General features: G+C 48.9%; 1 protein-coding gene across 2 annotated transcripts in view; it reads right to left on the bottom strand.

The window, feature by feature from the left end:
* The window catches only part of UBE2O (ubiquitin conjugating enzyme E2 O), a 56,463-nt gene extending 41,227 nt beyond the window's left edge, over positions 1-15,236 (bottom strand). For both annotated transcript variants that reach the window (XM_032617183.1, XM_032617184.1), the window contains exon 1: positions 14,726-15,236. In XM_032617183.1, the coding sequence (XP_032473074.1) occupies positions 14,726-15,148 (423 nt within the window). In that variant the 5' untranslated portion in view covers positions 15,149-15,236. The remainder of the gene's footprint in view (positions 1-14,725) is intronic.
* Positions 15,237-21,971: the final 6,735 nt, after the last annotated feature.

Here is a 21,971-nt window from a genome sequence, read left to right as displayed (position 1 = left end):
AGCTGATCAACAGAGGAAATGATCCTGAAGGGCTGAGCAAACCCCTGTGAGGTGCCCACAGTGCCGGCCTCTGTGAGGAAGAGGGACGGATGGGTGCAAAGACCCGAGACCCGGGCACCTCCTCAGCCAATGTCTGTTGTGGGTTCAGCAGAAGGCTCGGACCTGAGACCCTAAAGCCGAGGCAAGGTAAAAGTGGCAAAGGTTTTTGTTATTGGTGTTCTTTGTTTCTGAAAGACAATCTGGGAATGAGTCTTTAGATTCGAGCCCAAGAGAATCAGTGTGCATCAAAGCATGAGGAGTCGCCTGCACACCGACAAATCTGACCGAGTTCCGACGCAGATGACACCGTTGTGGGAAACGTGCGTTTTAGAACACTGACCAGCAAAGGGAAGCAAACTGTCTGGGTTTAAAGCTTCCACTATTCTGTGGAAATACACGTGGGTACTGCAAACTTGAACTCCTCCTGGACACTTGCAAACGGTCCAGTTTACGTTTGTTAAGTGGTGTGGGACAGGGGGAGGGATTAAGCACAGCATGTATTTGCGAAAACGAATAGTTATGTGTTCATAGAAGACTAGAATAACCGTCCACTGAAATGATAAAAAGCAGTTATACTTGAGTGGTGGAATCATAGGAGACTTTTTTTAACCTACTTTTTGTATGTTCTTGCAATTTTGTATCAAGTATGTATAAGTAACTTAATATAACTTGCAATCAGAAAAAATAAAAAAGCTATCAATCTAAGACAAATAAGAGAATAATCCCACCAATTTTTCTTCAGTGTTGGACCACAGAGGCTGAACAACAGGATGTTAAGTCTGCACTTTCCCTACGTCCCTGACCCTGGGTGCCTACACTCCCACGCCCTCTGCATTCACCTGTCTACCCACTGCCGCTCTTTCTGCCAGCGGCTGCCCTCTACTCTCCACAAGTGCTCTCCATGGTTACAGGTGGCTTCCGACTGCCTTCTCTCAGAGAGCATCTTGCTTGACCCCTTCTCTCTGGCATCAAAAGCTGTTGAACAAAGTTCTTCAGTAAGATAACTCTTAGGGAAGAGGATGAAGTGTGGATTAGGTAAAGAAAGATCAATTAGAAGGGTTTTTCCAACATTTGAAAGGCAATTATGCTAAATGCAATGTAGTACCATAGATTTGGACCCTGGAACAGAAAAAAGACATTAGTGGAAAACTAATCCAAGTAGAAGTGTGTAGTTTAGCTAATCGTGTGGAACCAATGTTAGCTTCTTGCTTTTGACAAATATACCGTGTTACATAAGACGTTAACATTGGGGGGAAGCTGGGTGAAGGGTATACCAGGATCTTTGCAACTTTTCTGTAAATCTAAATAGTGTCTTTTTTTTTTTTTTTTTTTTTTGCGGTACACGGGCTTCTCACTGTTGTGGCCTCTCCCGTTGCAGAGCACAGGCTACGGATGCACAGGCTCAGCGGCCATGGCTCATGGGCCTAGCCGGACTGGGGCACGAACCCGTGTCCCCTGCATCGGCAGGCGGACTCTCAACCACTGTGCCACCAGGGAAGCCCAGTGTTTATTTTTAAAATGCAATTATGAGGGCATGAAATAGGACAACAATAAGCATAAAAGAAAGATGGGGGACAGACTGAACACATATTTCCAAGGCAGGTATCTCCCTAAGACACAGCACATCCAAAACAGAGTCCTCACCCTCTGTCCCCATCGCTATTACTGGAGGGACATCACCTGGTCGTGCCCTTGGGAAGCACGGGTCTCTGCCACATGTCCCCTCACTCCCTGAATGCTGGGGGACCACACGTCTGCAGTGAATGGCTATTACTCTTGCAAATGGTTATTACCGTTTAATGAGGACAGAGCTTCAGTTTGGGGAGATGAAAAAGTCCTGGAGATGGATGGTGGAGAAGGTCGCACAAAAACGTGACTATAGGGGCTTCCCTGGTGGCACGGTGGTTGAGAGTTCGCCTGCCAACGCAGGGGATGCGGGTTCGTGTCCCGGTCTGGGAGGATCCCACGTGCCACGGAGCGGCTGGGCCCGTGAGCCATGGCCGCTGAGCCTAAGTGTCCGGAGCCTGTGCTCCGCAACAGGAGGGGCCACAACAGTGAGGGGCCCGCGTACCACAAAAAAAAAAAAAAAACGTGACTATACTTAATGCCACTGAACTGTGCACTTAAAAATGGTAAATTTTATGTTATGCATACTTTGCCACAATAAAAAACAAGAAACGTAATGGCTCCTCGACTCCCTCCTGATCATCCCGGCACCTGGCCTGCCGACGCCCACTGCTGCAGCCCTGTCAGTGCTACACGTGCTCTGCTTCTTACTCCCCAGAAGCCCTTCCTGCCTTTGTGCCCCGCTGAGCAAAGCTTCCCCAACACCCCTCCACCTCTCTAACCCCACGACCCTGACTCAAAGCTTTATGACTGCTGTCTCAGATTCAACAGAGTCCTGATTTCACTTGGGAGTTAGGTCCCCAGGTCAAACTGAGCATCATCAAAATTATCCTTGAAAAATTCCTGACGCCATCACTAAGTCCAACACACCAGCTTTCCCTCTGAAGTCCTTGGTTTACACTTAGGGGCCATTTTGTTTGAAAAATCAGTACTTTCAACACTCTGCGTGAGCCATGCATATATATATGTATGTGCAAATTCAACGTACAGAAGACACAACTCACTTGCCCTGTATGTAAAAGCCTCCTAACTGGTCTCCAGGATCCCCAGCTCCCCTACCTAATCCATCTTGTGAGCTGCTGCCAGGTCATTCACTCATTCACTGCAAACTTTGAAGTGGCTCCTCATTATGTAAAAAAAAAAAACACAAAACAAAACCGGAAACAGAAAAACCAAACTCCTGAGTCTATCATTCAAAGACCTTTATAAACACAGAGCAAGTGTGATGCAGTCTTTGAGGGGCAACTGCCTGGTTTAACCCAAGCTCTTCCACTTACTACGTGACCCTGGGCAGCCTCAGACTCGTCCTCATCTGTTAAATAATAACACCTGTTTCACAGGGTTTTCCCACTTGAGCTAACACATGTAAAGTGCTTACAACAGTGCCTAGAACTTAGCAGGTACATGATAAACGCTGACTGTTATTATTTGCAATCAGATTCAAGCACATTTGCTGGCACTCTCTCTCTCACCTGCCTTCTCCTCACCCCCACCTTTAGCTCAGCAGTTCTCAAAATGTGGCCTAGGGATCCCTGAGGCCCTTTAAGGAGGTCCAAAGCCAAAACTTCCTCAAAACACTATCAAGGTGTTACTTGCTCTGTTCACTCTCGTCCTCTCACAAGTCTATGGTGGAATTTTCCAGAGGCGACATGATGTGATGATGTCACTGTTCTGATGGCTAACAGAATGTGTGCCTGGGTATTCCTGAGTTTTAAATTTTGTTTAAATTTCTTATATGGTAAATATCGATACAACCCATATAAATGAAAGCTCACTGGGGGCCTCAATAATTTTTAAGTCTAAAGGAGCTCTAAGGCCAAGTGAACTATCGCTCCGGAATGTTTTCCAAACTTCCGGCCTCTCTTGTCTTTGTTCACATTGGTCTTCCCACTTAGGACACCCTTCTCTCCCAGCACTGTGATTCCAAATTCTTACCTTTCAAGAGCTAGCCCAAAACCTGCCTCCAGGAAAGCTTTTCCTAATGCTCTCCTACCAAACTCTCGAGTGTTCACTGCACCTTCAGACGGAACCTTATGTGCACTCCTTCATTCACTCATGAAACAAACATCAGTGCTGCTTTGGGCCAGTCCTGTTCTAGGCACTGAGAACAGAGACGTTTCTGACCCCTTCCTTTCTGGTGGGGGAGACAGCAAAGAAGGAAATGAAGTAATAAAATCTCAGAGACTGCAGGTGCTATGAAGAAAATAAAGCACTCTAAGGGGTTAGAGGGATGCTGTTCTCTCCTATCAGACTCAGTTTCTTGAGCAGTGCTATCCAATATAGTCGCCGTTAGAGAAAGGAGAATGTAAAATATTTCAATAGTAATTTTTATACTGATTACACGTTGGCATGATATTTTTGATACACTGGAGTAAAATACATTACAATTAATTTCACCTGTTTTCTGTTTTCTTTTCAAATGTGGTTCCTTATTAAGGTTAAAATTACAAGACCTGGCTTACATCATATGTCCATTGCTCAGGACCCTTCCAGAGCACAGGCTGGCCAACTGTGGCTTACAGGCCAAATCCACCCTGCTGCCTCTTTTTTTTTTTTTTTTTTTTTTGTGGTACGCGGGCCTCTCACTGTTGTGGCCTCTCCCGTTGCGGAGCACAGGCTCCAGACGCGCAGGCTCAGCGGCCATGGCTCACGGGCCCAGCCGCTCCGCGGCACGTGGGATCTTCCCGGACCGGGGCACGAACCCGCGTCCCCTGCATCGGCAGGCGGACTCTCAACCACTGCGCCACCAGGGAAGCCCCGGTGCCTCTTTTTTAAAGTAAAATCTTACTGGAACACAGCCCATACCCACTTGTTTGCTTAATGTCTCAGTGTTTTCACACTGCCACAGCAAAGGTGAGTAGATGTGAAGGAGACAGTATAGCCTGCTAAGCCGAAAATATTTCTACCTGGCCCTTTATGGAAGTCTGCTGGCCCCTGATCTAGAGGGCAGGGTCTGGGGGGTGTCTCCACCTTCCACAGCACCCAGCAGTTGCAGGGGCAGCTGTGTACCCAGTGCAAAGAGCCCAAGGGATTTCCCTGGCGGTCCAGTGGCTAAGAATCCACTTCCAATGCAGGGGACTCGGTTCAAGGGGAACTAAGATCCCACATGCCTCGGGGCAACTAAGCCCACGCACAGCGACGAAAGAGCCACGAAAGATCCCGCGTGCGGCGAGCAAGACACGACACAGCCAAAAATAAATACATTAATTAATTAATTAAAAAAGAAAGAAAGAAAGAGGAAAGAGAAAAGAGCCCAAGCTTTGGCAGCACAAACACCCAGGCCAGCCCCTCACTAGCTGTGTGCCTTGAGTGAGTTACAGGCATCCTCCCGGTTTTAATCTCTTCCTCTCTAAAATGGGGACACTGGCCACTTTAGGGAAAGAGAAAGATGACGCACGCAAAGCAAGCATTCCACTTCCTGGCACACGGCAGGCACCCCGCTGGTCCTGGCTGGATGAAGGACAGCAATTTCCATCATTTTTCTCTTGGACTGGTTACATTATACTCATGACAACTGTCATATATTTTCACCCTAAAAAGAAATTAAGTCCAATGGAGCGCCTCAGCGACAGCTGTGCATTAATACTGGTCAGTAGGCAAAAGGGCAGTGGGGAAGAAAACAGGTCTTCCTACCACTATGACCTGAAAGCACTGCCTGGTTTTTAAAGGCAACTTAATTTCCCTTCCCTCCTGTGGTCCCACCTTTTGACAATTTCTGGCATTAACACTGCTACTAGAAGACTAAGCAGAAGGGAGACAAAAACCTCAAACCAGCTGTATATGCTTAAAACTTGGGATGGGGGTAGATTAAAAACTGAAACTACTGACATCAACAGGGTTTTTAAGGACCTACGTCAGTCCAATTCAAAGGGCAGTTAGTCCCAACAAGCAGAATCTGTATCACAGGGAGCATATTAGACGTGCAGGTCCTCAGGCCCACCCACCCCAGTCTGTTTCAGAAGAATCTGCATTAACAAGAGCCAGGTGATTCCAGGTGATTCCATGCAATCAGCCTTTACAAGTGCCGATCAGATATCATTTACCCACGCTTTCCCCACTCCCCCACCACTGATAAACAGGGATGGTTAGATCCATTTTTTTTTTTTTTTTTTTGCGGTACGCGGGTCTCTCACCGCTGTGGCCTCTCCCGCTGCGGAGCACAGGCTCCAGACGCGCAGGCTCAGCGCCCATGGCTCATGGGCCCAGCCGCTCCGCAGCATGTGGGATCTTCCCGGACCGGGGCACGAACCCGCGTCCCCTGCATCGGCAGGCGGACTCTCACCCACCGCGCCACCAGGGAAGCCCCCAGATCCATTTTTGATTGAAGGAGTTACTCACTCCTACACGTGAGTCACTCAGAATATAAGCTTTCACAGAAAGCTCTCTTTCTCAAGAAGCGTCCAACCCAGGGAGAGAACCCGAGTGTGTCGTCTAAGTACCATGGGGCTTGAGACGCAGGGAACAGTGCAACTGATTTGGGGAAACAGATTAGCTGGAGTCACCTGAAGAGGCTGGAGGCCATGTGAAACATAGGTGAGGAGCCTTGAAGACAAGCTAAGGCATGACAAGCGGCTGGGGGGTCAGCCTGGGATCCTGGGTCTGGAGGCAGGGAGACCAGGAGAGGAGTCTGGACACCAGGCAAGCAGAGAGCGAACCAGTCCAGGAGAAAGGACATGCAGAGGATGCAAGAGGCGTTTCAAACAAAGATTTAATGGCAAATTAGAATGGGGGCCTGACACCAAAGGTACAGACAACAAAAGAAAAAACAGACAGATTTGGGCTTCATGAAAATTTTAAAACTGTATGCGTCAAGACATTACCAACAGAGTAAAAAGGCAACCCAGAGAATGGGGGAAAATATTTGCAAATCACATATCTGATAAAGGGTTAATATCCAGAATACAGAGAGAACTCCTAAAACGCAACAACAACGAAAAAACAAACAACCCAATTCAAACATGGGCAAATGACTTGGAATAAAAGGTTCTTCAAAGAAGATATACAAGTGACCAATAAGCACGTGAAAAGATGCCCAACATCGCTTATCATCTGGGAAACGCAAATCAAAACTACAATGAGATATTACCTCACACCCAGCAGGATGGCTATGATCAAAAAATAAATAAATAAAAAACAAACTAGGATATGGAGAAATTGGGACCCTTGTGCCCTGTTGGTGGGAATGTAAAATGGTATCACTGCTATGGAAAAACAGTGTGGCAGTTGCTCAAAAAAGTAAAAATGGAATTACTATATGATCCAGCAATTCCACTTCTGAGTATATCCCAAAAGAACTGAAAACAGGATCTCAAAGAAATATCTGTACACCCATTTTCATAGCAGCATGATTCATAATAGGGGGGAAAAGTTAGAATGGGAGCCCAGAAAGGTAAATTTAAAATGATCCCAAATGTTCTGATTTTTACAAGATGTACACTTGATTATTTAGAGGTGACCGTCACCATGTCTGCTACTAACTTACCAATGGCTCAGGAGGAAACATATTCGCATACTCTCACACACACAGATAAAGCAAACTTGGCAGAAGGTTAACTGCTGACTCAAGATGGTTGTTGGTAATTAGTAATCACTGGACTAGTCATCCAACTTTTCTGTATGTTTGAAATTTTTTCATAATAAAAAGTTGGGAAAAGGCATTTTTAAAATTCCATAGATTTGGGGTGGGGAGGGCAGTTACACGTGAGAAGTCTGAGGCTCTAGAGGACAGGACAGGGCTCGCAAGTAAGCAGCTGGGAACGCGCTGTGGACGTGGAAGTCGTGTAAATGCAGGTACCAGCTGCGCTGCAGGAGCCGATGACAGCACTGAAGAGAAGACAGGAGGAGAGGAGAATCTCTGAGAGAGGTAAGAGGAAAAAGGTAAGAGAGAAAACTTCACTACAGCCAGTATAGTGGAACCCAGTAGAAGAAAGGTGCCAGTGGGAGGGTGATGGACCATATCAACAAGGCTGGCAGGTCAAAAGGACAGGAACTGAGAAAAAAATCAGTGAGTACAGGGACCAGGAATTCACTAGTCCTTTGTGACCTTCAGAAGAGCTGTTCACACCCAGTGGTGTGAGGCCAGAAGGAGAAAGGCTTGGGGTGTGCCAGTCACAAGGAAATGCAGACACACCCCCCTTCTCATCACGGGGTGCTGGGGTGCCCCCCAAAGCACACCAGGGTGGGCGAGATGCTCTTCCTTCCTCACCCTGAAGGTGATATCATCAGCCTTCAGGGCCCTCGAACTCCCTTAAGTAATTAAACAGAGCAGACAAATAGGATGCTTTCAACACGGAGTATGTCACGTCCTGATGCTGCCAGAAGCCACGCAAGAGACACAGATGTGTGTGTGTCTGTATTCCTTCCCGCCTGTACTTTCAGGGGGCCGGCAAGGACAGTCCTGTGGATATGCCTGTCAAGACGGCTTCACTAGCCCTCATCACAGCAGCATCTCCCACAAAGAGGATCAAAATTAAAACAAGGAGGAAGAACCTCATCAGAGCTGCGGAGTGTGAAAGACCAGCTCTCGCTTGCAGGATGCAAATGCAGAACGCTCTTTATACTGCAGGAACTCTCTCCAGCAGCTGGGGGGGGGGGGTTCATTTTATTGTTGAATAGGATTGAATGCCTTTTCCTTTTTTTTTTTTTAAAGCACTACTCAGTTAAATTTTTTTAACTGCTCAGATTGTCACAGTTAGAATGGATTTTTACCAGATATAGTTATGCTATCAATTTAAACCAGAAGCGAGCTGGTAAGTGTCTCATTCCTTTGACTTCGCTGCAGAAAATAAAAGGTTTCCGTCTCTCAAAATATGCAAACCAAAAACCCCTCAACCACTCAACTGGATTTAACCCCAAAAGGACACGCATTCCAGCACTTACTGCCTAGCTGAATACTCCTGAACAGTGTATCGTTTGCCTCAATGTTTAAATCATAAAAACTTTTTCACAATCCTGCCTCAGAAGAACACAGTATACCTGCGGACAAAACTGACCAAAAGATCCATTCAACACAGTCAGCCTGCACTGAAGGACACGAAATCCTCAACTGCAGAGTGCAGCTGGAGAGCAAAACAAGGGCAAAGGAGCTTGGAGTAGATAAATGCAGAGGGCTCCCCGTTAACGTGATTCAGTCCTATGCTGAACTACAAGAAATTCCAGTAAGCGTTTTGCTCTTCTCTGTCTGTAACCACACGTCAGGTGGCTCCTAATAAAGCCCCCGGAGGCTGGGGGAAATGTCAGCAAGAGAAGAAATTCTGAACGTGTGTCCCTGCTCAGTAAGAGCTGCCACTGTGGACGCAGCAGCGTGAAAACCTCGACTCTCTCAGGGCTTAGCATCGAGCCGCCAGGCCAGTGAAGCCTCAGGGAGGAGCTACAGTTAAAAACACCAAACTGCTAGTAAGTACAAGTGACAGCACCTTGTAAACTGAAAAGCACTTTGTTAACGGTCCTGATGGCCATTTCCCCCTTTTGAGCACCCTCCCACCCCGATCCAGAAGCAGCCTAACCTCTGGGCAGCAAACTCCGAAAGTTCTTTCAATCGGAACAGAAGCACAGATTATGTCTTCCAAGGGTTAAGGCTTTTTAAGAGAACCCACTCATCACCGAAATCACCCTAAATTCAACTCTGAGGGGACCACAGGGTCAGCTAACACTGATCACGGGTCCAGCATTGTTGTGACAGCAATTCACGTCACACACTATACCTGCACCCCTCTTGTAAAGTACTGGCCCCATAGATGTTCCACTGGACTCCATGAGGCCCCCGGGGAAAAGAGTAAAAAAGAGAAAAAGTTCCTTTCAATGGAACAGGAAAATGACAAAGAAGAAAGTAGGAATACCAGCGATGTGGGGATGGGGAAAGCACTAAAAGACCTTCAATGTCCTAAAGCCAAAACAGGTGGGGAGCAGAGTCTGCTGGGAAACTGACAGGAGAAGGGACTGGAACTGAGCGGAACTCAGCCTCTCTCCGAGGAGTCCTTCCAAACCTGAACCTGACTCGTGACTCGGCATTCCCAGCCGGAGGGTGACAACAGCAGCAGGAGAGGGGGCACGAGGTCAGGCTGGATTTCCTAACACCAACCTTTTCTAAGACAACACAGAAAGACCAGTTACTCAGACCTGCTCTGCTGCGGGAGATGCAGGTGGGGAATCAGACTTACAAAGGTTCCTTACACTCAACATCTAGGGGTGTTCACAAGTTCTCCGGAAATAAAATGTGTTTTCTGACCATTATTTTGATAACGACCGAGGGGCCAGGGAATGACAACTGTAGAAGAGAAGCGCCCTGCAGCGCCAACATGGTGTTTCCCCCACACGCCTGCTCCCAGCCATGATCCCCTCCCTCGCGGCCGCTGGTCCACCTCCCACCCATCCCAATGCCCTGCCCTTTCTCCTCACCTGCGCTTCCCGCCTACTCCACTATGACTTCTAAGTGTGCAAAGACTGGATGATTAATGCCAATCACAGGGTCTGTGACTCACGTTTGATTAGGGAACTCGATATAGTAACGACCTATGAATCCTCAGATGACAGCAAACTATATTTACTTCCATTTGTATTTGGGTTCCTCCACTTATTAGCAGTGTGACATTGGACAAGTTACTCAACTTCTCTGTTCCTCAGTTTCCTCCTCTGAAATACAGGGATGATAACAGTACCTAATTCACAGGGGTACTGCAAGCATTAAGTGAGCAATACACATAAAGCACTTATGGAGTGCCCAGCACATAGTACCACAATAATGAGAAGAACAAACATTATGTAATCTTTAAGTACAAAAGCAATACTCTGTCATCCCTATAATTCATAATCCCATTACCTGTCTTTTGGGAATTTCAAAAGAACGCCTCCTGGATTCTGCAAGATATACATAACATACATACATACATACATACATATTCATCCCCTCCCCCTCCTGGAGGTTGGTGGACTTCGGCAGACGTCACTTTAAACGTGCACTACTGAATTTCTTATAAAGTAACAGAGAAGTGAAGATCATGAGTATTTATAGAAGAGGCTTAATAAAGAAATCAAATCTATAATCCACCAGGTCACAAGCAACAACATCATCAAACAGGAATTCCTACACCCCTGAAACAAACCCCTGTGGTGCACCTTTTGCTTCCCTTTCGAGTGGCATCACCCTATGACACATGGACGTGATCTCCTGCAGGGACGGGGCTGGCTCTGTCTGATGGACATCAGGATGGTGTCTGCTAAGAGCCAAGTGGCTGCTACGGGCACCACCTGGCGACACTTCTGGTTATTCCACCTGTGCAGGCTCATTTCCGGGGCTAGAAAGACAGACCTCGTATTTTATTGCAGAGAGACAAAATGAGGCAGTGACAAGGCCAAGGTCATTCAGAGTAGGTGACAGACAGGAAGAGCACCCAAGGGTTTTGACTTCCAATCACGGGACACAAACACACGCCCTTCATCTGGTGAAAGTGCCCTTGAGTCAGGTGGCGAGCCAGACAGAGGCACCACGAAGGCACTGAGGCCTAGGAGTTAGAAACCGGAAGCCAAGGGGCGAAGACTAAAATCACAGAACAACGGTGAGATGCCACAAGCGCTGTGATCCTACCTGAATAAAATGCAATTAGATGCACTTAGTCCTGCATCTTGCTTAACCTTACATCACTAAGAACAACTGCTTTTAATGAGCCCAGCACCTGGACAAGCGAAGGAAGCAAACTTCGCACGCTGTGATGCGACACTTAAATAGCTTTCCCCATGGAAATGATGGCCTGAGTAGGAGACAAAAATAGACTGAAAAGCCAATTCCTGACATCAGGGATGCTCTACACACACACACACACACACACACACACACACACACACACACCCCACACAAAACATCTCACAAAAGCAGGATGATCACGAACAGACAGCTTTAATTTAGACATGAAATTTCAAGCCAGGTAAGACCTTGAAAGTTGTGGCAACTGAGAGCAAAAGACAACACACAAGAGATGGGAAAGCAAAGGAAAGCTAAAGCAGTGTAAACAGGAAGGCCCTAAACCTGGACAGACAGCAGTTAGCTCTCTTCCTTATAGGGGCCACTCTGTCCAACCATCTCACGTGGAGACCAGAAAGACCCACCACATCTAGCCAATGCTCAAGAAGGGGAAGAGGCTATCGGCATTTGGCTTTATTCCAAACATTTACTCAAAGGATGACCGCTGATGGGGATGGGGCAAATCTCCGCATAGGAGATCCATGGCCAAATGGGAAAAGTTTCAAGTAGATAAATCAGCTACCATACTGAAGGGGTCAGGAGCTCAGGGAAAGGAAGGAGCACGAACTGCGCGCTTCTTTTACGTCCTGAAGAAGCGTAACTTTGGCTGCTTGAAGCCTCAGGAGCTGGACCATAAATTCCAGTTTCTAGGAAGAACTCCTTATTTTATTTCTGTTGATAATTTTCATGGTAGTGGCCAGGAGGGGGTAGGACTTGTTGGCCAGGCTCTTCATCTCTCTCTCTGAATTTTCTGAATTTGTTCACTAAAAACTTAAAAGAAATTAAGAGACTAAGATTACTCATTGTCTACCGTACTAACACGAAAACTACAAAAACACTCCACAGCCTACTAAACAATCCACACTAACAGGACACTACTTACAAAATGCCAATAGCAGCTTTAAAAAGAAATGTTTCCCAAGATTGTCACTATTGTATTCTATCAATAACTGGGTTCTCAAATCTCATAACCAGATTAGTGGGGGACTAGGAATCAGAACCTAAATGCTCAGTCTCGGTCTAATGGTCTTTCCTTTACGGCACACCGTCACCTCAATGGATTTATAAGGAGTGGGAGGTGAGAAGGAAAACCTTCCTAAACCACAATGCTGCAAGGTCCCAGGACCCACCCATCACCCTAGTGTGTGGTCAGGAGCAAAGCAAGAGAGACATTCAGCTGACCAGGGTCATCTGTGCCTACGGCTCTGGGTAACAGAGAGGTGCCTATCAGGTATAAACTCGCCTCTCCCTCCCCAGTAAGCCTACTCTCAAATCCTAAAAGCAGCAGTGGGTCCTGCCATCCATGAATAGACACTGCATGTCACCACTTCCTAGAATTCTTACATCCCTTAGCTTCTGCCAAGCTCAGAAGCTGCAGAAACTACAATGGCAAAGAAAACATCACCACTGGAGCCACGATGGATTTCAACAAATTCAAATCAAGTCAAGACGGCAGCTTCAAGATATATCCAAGCTGGTGCCTCGAAGCTACTTTCTACTAAATTCCAAAATAGGTATTTTAAGTCAAACTTCGTATAATTACACATGGTGGGGGGAGGCGGACTGAACATAAATGTAAACAAAGTTAACCACCAGTGTCAAGACGAACAGGAACAACAACCGATAGACATGGCAGCTCCCGGCAGTGAGCTAGGCCTGCCTCCCTGAGTCCCAGGGCAGGAGGCCATGACAGAGTAAAATGAGTTCCGTTCCAAAGTCACAAACCTTTAGAGAAGATGGTTCGGGAAAAACATTTTTTAAGAACCCACGGGAAAACGCTAGCAACCATTTGCTAGTGTGACAGCGTAAAGAGCAAAAATCTTCCCTTCCCAACACGGCAATACTGGTGGTAATTTTTAAGAAGCATTCTGCCGCGAAAAGTAATCTTTTCCACATACTTTTGCGTGAACTTATCGTTTTCTCTCTGAGTCAGAGAAGCTACCGCCTGATTTGTATTTCTCTAAGGGGAAGCCAGGGGTCCTGTGTGCAGATTTCTATGTCTGTGGATGCCCGTGCGCTGGCCAGGAAAAAGACCTTGCTGGTATCAGCAGTCACTTCTGCCACTAGGAAATGGATCATAGGCTCTTCCTGGGAGTGGGGCCTTTTCCCCCGCCTGAGCTGTCATCACAGACCCCCTGTGCAGGTCACCTTTGTCTCCCAGGGTGTGAGAAACCCAGATTAACTTCTAAAGTGCCCTCCCCTGAAATCACACCACTCAACATCCCAGGCAGCTAAACCAGCCCAGGCCTGATTCCTGCTTCCCAACACAGCGATACTGGTGGTAATTTTTAAGAAGCATTCGAAATGTTTTCTTGAAGGAGAGGAGGAGGAGGAGATGAAGAAGGGGTGAAAAATACAGGGTGTGTGTGTGTCTGTCTGAATCACTGATAGGAATTCACACTCAAGAAAACAAGTCATGAAAACCACCAAACCAACCTTGGTTCACAGTTTCAGGTTTATGACAATGAATGCTTTTTGCAGTTTTGTAAAACTGCAGTATTCACCAACATCATAAGGGAGTGTGACGTTTCCTTAATGGCCTCAGGTAAAAAAAAAAACCCTTCAGGTTTCCAAATGGGTGGCTCTCCTCCATCCATAGTTCTATAGTTTTTTTTTTTTTTCAATTAGTCCAACTGTACTTAAGAGTCATCAATCCCAGTCAGCAGCTGTCACATCCCTCCCTGCTCCCCCAGTACTATTAATATCACAGCTCTGATTGTTAATGATTTACTCAAAGTTCCCTGCAGCAATTAAAACGAGACAACAAGGTAAAACACAAAGGAGTTGGTTTTCTTCACCCATAATAACGCATTCTGTAATCTAGTGAACTTCTTGCGGTTTTATGTCGGCCGCGATTTTCACCTCTATCTTTGTTTTGGAATGCCACAACCCCTCCCTGCACGGACCGGACCGGCACGGCCTTCCTTTCTGGATGCACAATGCAGCATGTAGCTCTTTGGGGGTCAGCAAAACGCCGCACCGGTGTAAAGCCGAGCGCGCCCGAGAGCCCCAGGAGTTCCCCCCACTAGAGTGGGTCCCCATACACAATCTTGAGGCCGACACCGCAGCCTAGTACGGCTTGGAAGTCCTCCGTGTGCGGAAGCCCGGGGCCCGGTGGCCCAGGGCTGGTGCAATGACTTTGCACCGGAGCGTCCCCTCCGCTGAGGCTTGTCCTCCCACCTCGGCCCACTGCAGTTGCACCATTCCGGGCAGCGACCCGCACGTCTCCACTCCTACCCTAGGGCTCTAGCTGCCAACTCGGTCTTCCGTCGGCCCCCGGCCCCGGCCCCGGCCCCCGCCCGCCGGCCCGCCGCCCAGCCGCACCTTGGTCTCCTTCACGTGCTGCTTGACGCCCTCCGGGTACCACTGGACGCGCACGTAGCCGCGGCGCAGCGGGCTGGCCCGGCCCTCCTCGTGGCCCGCGCCCCCCGCCTCGGAGCAGCCCGAGCTCCCGCGGCCCTCCTCCTCGCCCTCCGAGTCCGAGTCCTCGCCGTGGATGAGGCGCACCAGCCCGAAGTGCACCGAGCCGCGGTAACGGCCCGACACCAGGTCGTGAGAGAACAGCAGCCGCTGCGAGCCGGCTTCGGGACCGGAGTCCGAGGACGGCCCGGAGGCCGAGTCCGGGGCGGGCGCCGGGGCCGGGGCGGGGGCTGCGTCCGGGGCCGAGGTCTCGTCCGGGGCCGTGTCTGGGACCTGGGCGGGAGCCGAGACTGCGGGCGCGGGTGCGGGTGCTGCTGGATCCGCCATAACTGCTCTGCGCGAGTCTCGGGCGGCGGCGGCGGTGGCGGCAGCAGCAGCGGCAGCAGAAACGGCACCAGCGGCGGCGACGAAAGAGGCGCGGGCAGGCGGGGCCAGCCGGCGCCGGGGGCGGAACCACGGCGCGCTGACGTGACCTTACGTGCCGTCGTCGTCAGGAAACCGAGATGCGGTTGCTAGGGGCTACCGCCTTGTCGCTAGGGGACGCTGGAGATTCTGCCTGGGGCGGGGGACGTGGTGGGGACGTGGTGGGAACGGATGAACTCCACGAGGGCGAGCTGGGCCAGAGAGGATAAAAGTAGAGGGAGCGGGCTGGGGTGGGGACCCAGCAGGAGGAAGTAGAGTGGTCACCGAGGAAAAGGGGAGTGGCCGAGGTGGGACGGAGGATGGTCCGAAGAGTGTCAACAACACTTAATGAGCTCCCCTGGCGTCTCCAGTCTAGTCATAGGCACTGAGAGGGATACAGAAAGAACAAGGTAAAGTTTCTGTCCTCTAGTTGTTTACAATCTAGTTGGGGAGGCAAAACATGTACTGTACACATTAAATAGCTTAAAAGCAGCTCCAAGGCAGCTTGTAAGCAAGGCCACATAGTGTATCTAGAGTGTATTGCGTTAGGGAATTCCGTGCACAGCCTGGAAGGTTATGACCCCTCAGGGATTGGTCAAGGGGTTGGTGAAGGAGTCCCAGAGAAAGATCAGAAAGGTAAGCAAGTTGGGCTTCCCTGGTGGCGCAGTGGTTTAGAATCCGCCTGCCAATGCAGGGGACACGGGTTCGAGCCCTGGTCCGGGAAGATCCCACATGCCGCAGAGCAACTAAGCCCGTGCACCACAACTGTTGAGCCTGCGCTCTAGAGCCCGAGAGCCACAACTACTGAGCCCGCGCGGCGAAACTACTGAAGCTTGAGTGCCTAGAGCCCGTGCTCCGCAACAAGAGAAGCCACCGCAATGAGAAGCCCGTGCACCACAATGAAGAGTAGCCCCCGCTCGCCGCAACTAGAGAAAGCCCGCGCGCAACAATGATGACCCAACGCAGCCAAAAATAAATTAAATTAAATAAATAAATAAGAAAGGTAAGCAAGTGTTAGTGGCCCCTGTGGTTTGACTTTAAATACATCTAAATGAGTAAATAAGCCTCAAGCTCTAAATAAGCCTCAAGCTCCTTGAGGCTTATGCATGGCAAGAGGTAGGATAGTGAGGTAGTTAAGAGTAGAAGCCATAGGGGATTCCCCGGTGGCGCAGTGTGAGAATCTGCCTGCCAATGCAGGGTACATGCGTTCAGTCCCAGGCCCGGGAAGATCCCACATGCTGTGGAGGTACTGAGCCCGCGCACCTAGAGCCCGTGCTCCGCAACAAGAGAAGCCACCACAATGAGAAGCCTGCGTGCCGCAAGGAAGAGTAGCCCCTGCTCACCACAACTAGAGAAAGCCCGCATAACGAACAAGAAGAGTTTGATTCCAATTTTCAAGCACTGCCACTTACTAGTCTTATAAAGTTGGCAAGCTGATAAACTTGTTTTCACCTTAATTTTCTCATCTGTAAAATTGGGGAGGTAATAGCAGTACCCGTCTCATCTGGCATTTGAGAGGATTAAGTGAAATAGAGCAGTGCCTGGCATATAGTTCCCTCAATAAAGGAACTTTTTTTATAATATTACATTATTATAATATTTCAAGCCCCCTGCCTAGACTAAAATTCTAGATTGAAAGAACTCTTAGACCTATGATCTGCTCCAGATTGCCATTTTAAAATATAAAAAGTAATTATACTAATGTGTCTCCTAAGTAAGTTCCAAAAGATTTAGATGTATTCTCAGCAGACAGATTCATAATGGGTTGTTGAAAGGAAATTAGGAATAATCAAGATATAGCGCTCACCTTTCTCAGTTAAAATCTTTTTTCTTTTTCCACAATTTTCTGCAAGACCATCAATGGAAGATTAGTAAGATGATTCGATATTACAGTATTTAGGTTCTTCCCAAAAGTCATTGGGTACATTTTTTTTTTTTTTTTTTTTTTTTTTTTTTTTTGGTGTACGCGGGCCTCTCACTGCTGTGGCCTCTCCCGTTGCGGAGCACAGGCTCCGGACGCACAGGCTTAGCTGCCATGGCTCACAGGCCCAGCTGCTCTGCAGCATGTGGGATCTCCCTGGACCGGGGCACGAACCCATGTCCCCTGCATCGGCAGGCGGACTCTCAACCACTGCGCCACCAGGGAAGCCCCATTGGGTACTTTATAGGCTGCCGAGGATACAGACTACACTCATGGAAAAGTTATAAGAACACTCATGAAAGAAAAAAACATTTTAAAAAAATAGAAAAAAAAAAAAGAAGAACATGCATGAAGCACAGATGGCAACCTGAGTACATGAGATGCCCTGAGCCAAGTACTTATTGAGTAATAAGTAATATTGGTAATTATTGGGCTTGGGGCGGGGGGGGGCCCAATACGGGCCTGTATCTTAGAAAACTCACATACTAAGACATGGACCTGTATCTTAGAAAACTCACATACTAAGATATAGAAAAAGAGCTTAAGGGGAATTAGTATATGATTCAGGGCCACAGCTGGGTTCCCAAATCATCGGCTTCCCATCACAGACCACAGTGCAGAATGGCCATCTGGAATCATTGCTGTAAGGACACAGTTCCCCACTCCCTTCCCCATAAGGACCTGGGAGGCTTAGTAGCAGTGACATAGTAACTTCTATTCCATCTACCATGTCCCTTTAGCTCTGTCTCCTTGGCCCCGATCACCTAACATTTATTGATCACCTATTATTGACCAGGCACTTTGCCAGGCACATTCACATACATTATCTTGTTTGTTATCACAATCTGGAATATAGGTGTAATTAACCCTCTTGTACCAGTGAGGAAACAGAACCCAAGGAATTCAGCACCTAAGGTCACAAGGTAGAAACTGGCAGAGCCAGGTTGGAACCCAGGTTTCCCGACTCAAGTGCAGGGTCTCTTTTTTTGGCCACGCCGCGTGGCTTGTGGGATGTTAGTTCCCCAACCAGGGATTGAACCCAACCCCGGGCCCTCAGCAGTGAGAGCATGGAGTCCTAACCACTGGACCGCCAGGGAAGTCCCTGCAGGGGCTTTTCTAGTCCTGTGTCCATCAAGGGATGGGGGGGTCAGGGCAAGTCGTTAGGAGGGTCAGGGCAATGAACGCCCGAAATCTTTGTTTGAGGTCAAAAATCCAAGTGAGCTTTGCGTTCTACTCCAGCTTATGCCAGTGTTTGTTTTAATATAAAAAGAATGTCCTTTTTTCCCTAATCGTTGAGTAAAATTAGCACTCCAGGAAGATGTGCCGTGTTTATTCTGTGACTTCTTATAATAACAGCTAATAATAGCAACCATTTATTGAGCTGTAACTTAATGCCAGGTACTATGATAAGTGCTTGCATAGATTACCCACCTTTACGTAGATTATCTGCCTGTGAGGGAGGAAGTATGAGCCCCTACTTTGTGAAGCACTGCACCAGACTGTGCTGTGCCCCGCTCCCGCACCACCACCAAGAACGTTCTAGGCTGTAGGCAAGAGACCTAGATTTCAAATGCTGACCCCTCCCTTGCTAAACTTGTTTTGAGCACGTGGATCCTCTTGTATTTATATGTGTAACCCTGGTGCCTAGTGAGTGCCTGGCACAGCACTGGCACGCAATAATGTAACATCTTGGTGGGTACAGTCTGAGGTTTCTGTACTTCCACTTGGCCAGTTTCCCATCCTCTCTGTATACCTGAGGAGTTGAAGCTGGGGTGGGGGAGAGCAGCGCTCTCTAGCCCTCTCCTGCCCATGCTATCTCAAAGCCCTTTCTTCTCTTTTTTTCATATTTTATTTATTTGGCTGCGCCGGGTCTTTGTTGCTACATGCAGGATCTTCGTTGCCACGTGCGCGATATTTGTTGCGGCATGCGGGATCTTTTAGTTGTGGCATGCGAACTCGTAGTTGCAGCACGTGGTGTCTAGTTCCCCAACCAAAGGTCAAACCCGGGCCCCCTGCATTAGGAAGGCAGAGTCTTAGGCACTGGACCACCAGGGAAGTCCCTCAAAGCCCGTTCTATCACCCCCAGTTTGAGCTTCATCCGAGCCCTTTTACAGAGAGAGGCTCAGTGCATTCCTCCCCACCTCGTGGTGACCTTCAGTGCCCTCACTCAGACCTGAGATGCCCTGGACAAGGTTTGAGTCTTGACTCCTTCCCAAACCCCAAACCCCCAGACAGTGTCTCTTTACATCCAGGCTGGCGAGTGGGGTGAGCCTGGATGGAAGCGACTGCCTGATTTTTATTTTCACTATTGTTGAATGAAAAAAACCCTTTATTCCCCAATGGAGAAACCCCCTTCTCTCATGGCCCCAACACCTAGCCCTTCTTGGCGAATAGAGATGCTTCTTGGGAGAATTTTGCTTATTTACAAATGTGCCTGCCAGAAACTGAGCTAGCCTGGCCACTCCCCTTGCTAAGGAGCTGGCCAGGTGCAGGAGGCAGCAGAGCTGACAGCAAAGTGAGCTGATCTCTGGGAAGCAGGCCGTGTCTTGTCCCTATCTTAACTGGCCACTGGCTGCCTCTCCAGACCCATGCATGAAGTGCGCATGGGCCCCACACCGCCCCCTGGGGGTGCCTTACCCTGCCCGGCCTCTCCAAACCTCCGTGTAGGAGCAAATTCAGACGGGCTCAGAGAGGTCCTTCTACCCTGCAATGAGTGTTTGGGGGGCTCTAGGCTGGCTTCAGCACTGGGGGCTTTAGTTCAGAAAGTGGGACAGGAGGGGAGCTGCCCTGGAGAGTCCTCCCACACCTCAGTGGCTGGCTGGAGAAACACCTCTGAGATCCAGCTGTGTGTTGCTCTCTAGAATCACGGGCTCTTAGAGTTAAAGGGGCTCTTCTTGTCCCTGGAGCCTCACCTCTCCTTGCATTGATGCCCTGGGAGAACCAAGTGTGGGGTCTTCCCAAGGTCACCCTGCAGTACAGTCAGAATCAGGACCCAGACCAGCTGGCCTTTGGCCATTCTCACTCCTGACTCTGAGGATGGGTTGCAATCCACTGCATGAAACACTTTGTGCTGAGGGCAACAGTGGGAAGGCTGAGCCATAGTGAGAGCCCAGGCTTGGCAGGCTCATCCTGCTTCCCTCCTTCTTGAGGATACAGGGGCCAAAGACAGCAAATCCACCAGACCAGCTTGCAGAACAACAGGGCTGCAGTGGTTTACTCAGGCCATGCTCTTCACCACCGACACCCCAGCACCAACACGTGGGTGTTTCCTGGATGACCAGCCACGGGTGCCAAGTGGCATCTTCTCCCCAAACCCCTTCCTTTTCTCAGAGTCCTCATCCAGGTTGATGGCAGGGTCACTTACCTGGGTACCGAGTTGGCCACCTGAGGGTCAGCCCTCGATATTGAGCTCCGTAAGTCATCAAAGCCCAGGTCATGGTCCCTCTACTCCCTTTTCACAACCCCAAATCCAGAGCTGCTCCTCGGAGGGCAGCTCCACGGGGGCTGGTGCGGGAGTGGTGATGGGATGGTACAGTGGCTAAGGCTGGGGTTCTGCCGTTAGATGAACGTGGGTTTGAAGCTTGTGCTGCCGCTGACTCACTATGTGACCTTGGGCAACTTATTTTACTTCTCTGAGCCTTGGTTTCCTTTCTGTAAAATGGGAATAATAACTACCTACTAGATAGGGCTATTGAGAATTTAACTGACGTGATGAATGGGAGGTGCTTTGCACCTGCCTGCACAATGTAGGAGCTTGATCAACGTTAGCTGCTGCTATTAATTCATCTCCATCCCTTGCCTACGCCATTGCTGTAGTCGCCTCACCACCTAGTTCCCGGGAGATTGAAAATATAAACATGACCATTCGACTTCTTAGTTTAGCGTCTTTCTGTGGCTTTCCATGGTCCACCAGAGAATGGCACAAGGGCCCCTTTATGAATTGGTTCCTTCCACCTACCTCCCACCCCGCCTTCCAGCTCTGCACCCAGTGCACACAGTCCACGCTCTGGCCTCAGCTGCTCACGCCAGTATCCCAACGTTTTGGGGCCACCATGCCTTTGCACTTGCTTCACCATCTGCTTGTAATTTTTTCTTTTCTTTTCTTTTCTTTTTTTTTTGCGGTACACGGGCCTCTCACTGTTGTGGCCTCTCCCGTTGCGGAGCACAGGCTCCGGATGCGCAGGCTCAGCGGCCATGGCTCACGGGCCCAGCCGCTCCGCGGCATGTGGGATCTTCCCGGACCAGGGCACGAACCCACGTCCCCCTGCATCGGCAGACAGACTCTCAACCACTGCTCCACCAAGGCAGCCCTGCTTGTAATTTTTTATTCCTCTACTTCAACCCATGGTTTTACCTAAAGAACTCCTTTTCATCTTACAATACTCAGCTTGGGGCTTCTTTTTATTCTATCTATCTATCTATTTATTTATTTATGGCTGAGTTGCGTCTTTGTTGCTGCACACGGGCCTTCTCTAGTTGCTGAGAGCAGGGGCTACTCTTCATTGCGGTGTGCAGCCTTCTCATTGCAGTGGCTTCTCTTGATGCGGAGCATGGGCTCCAGTACTTGTGACTGGCGGGCTCTAGAGCGCAGGCTCAGCAGTTGTGGTGCATGGGCTTTATTGCTCCACAGCATGTGGGATCTTCCCGGACCAGGGCTCAAACCCGTGTGTCCTGCATTGGCAGGCGTATTCTTAACCACTGCGCCACCAGGGAAGCCCCAGCTTGGGGCTTCTTATCTATGAAGTCTTCCAAGAGCCCTATTTTCCCCGCTTACCTGGTCATACCTGTCTGATTGCATTTATTTCCCTCTATTACAACCATTTATTT

This window comes from Phocoena sinus, chromosome 20 (assembly GCF_008692025.1).
Source record: "Phocoena sinus isolate mPhoSin1 chromosome 20, mPhoSin1.pri, whole genome shotgun sequence".
NCBI lineage: Eukaryota > Metazoa > Chordata > Mammalia > Artiodactyla > Phocoenidae > Phocoena > Phocoena sinus.
Note: the sequence above shows the minus strand (reverse complement) of the source record. Positions and strands in the feature narration are given on the sequence as shown.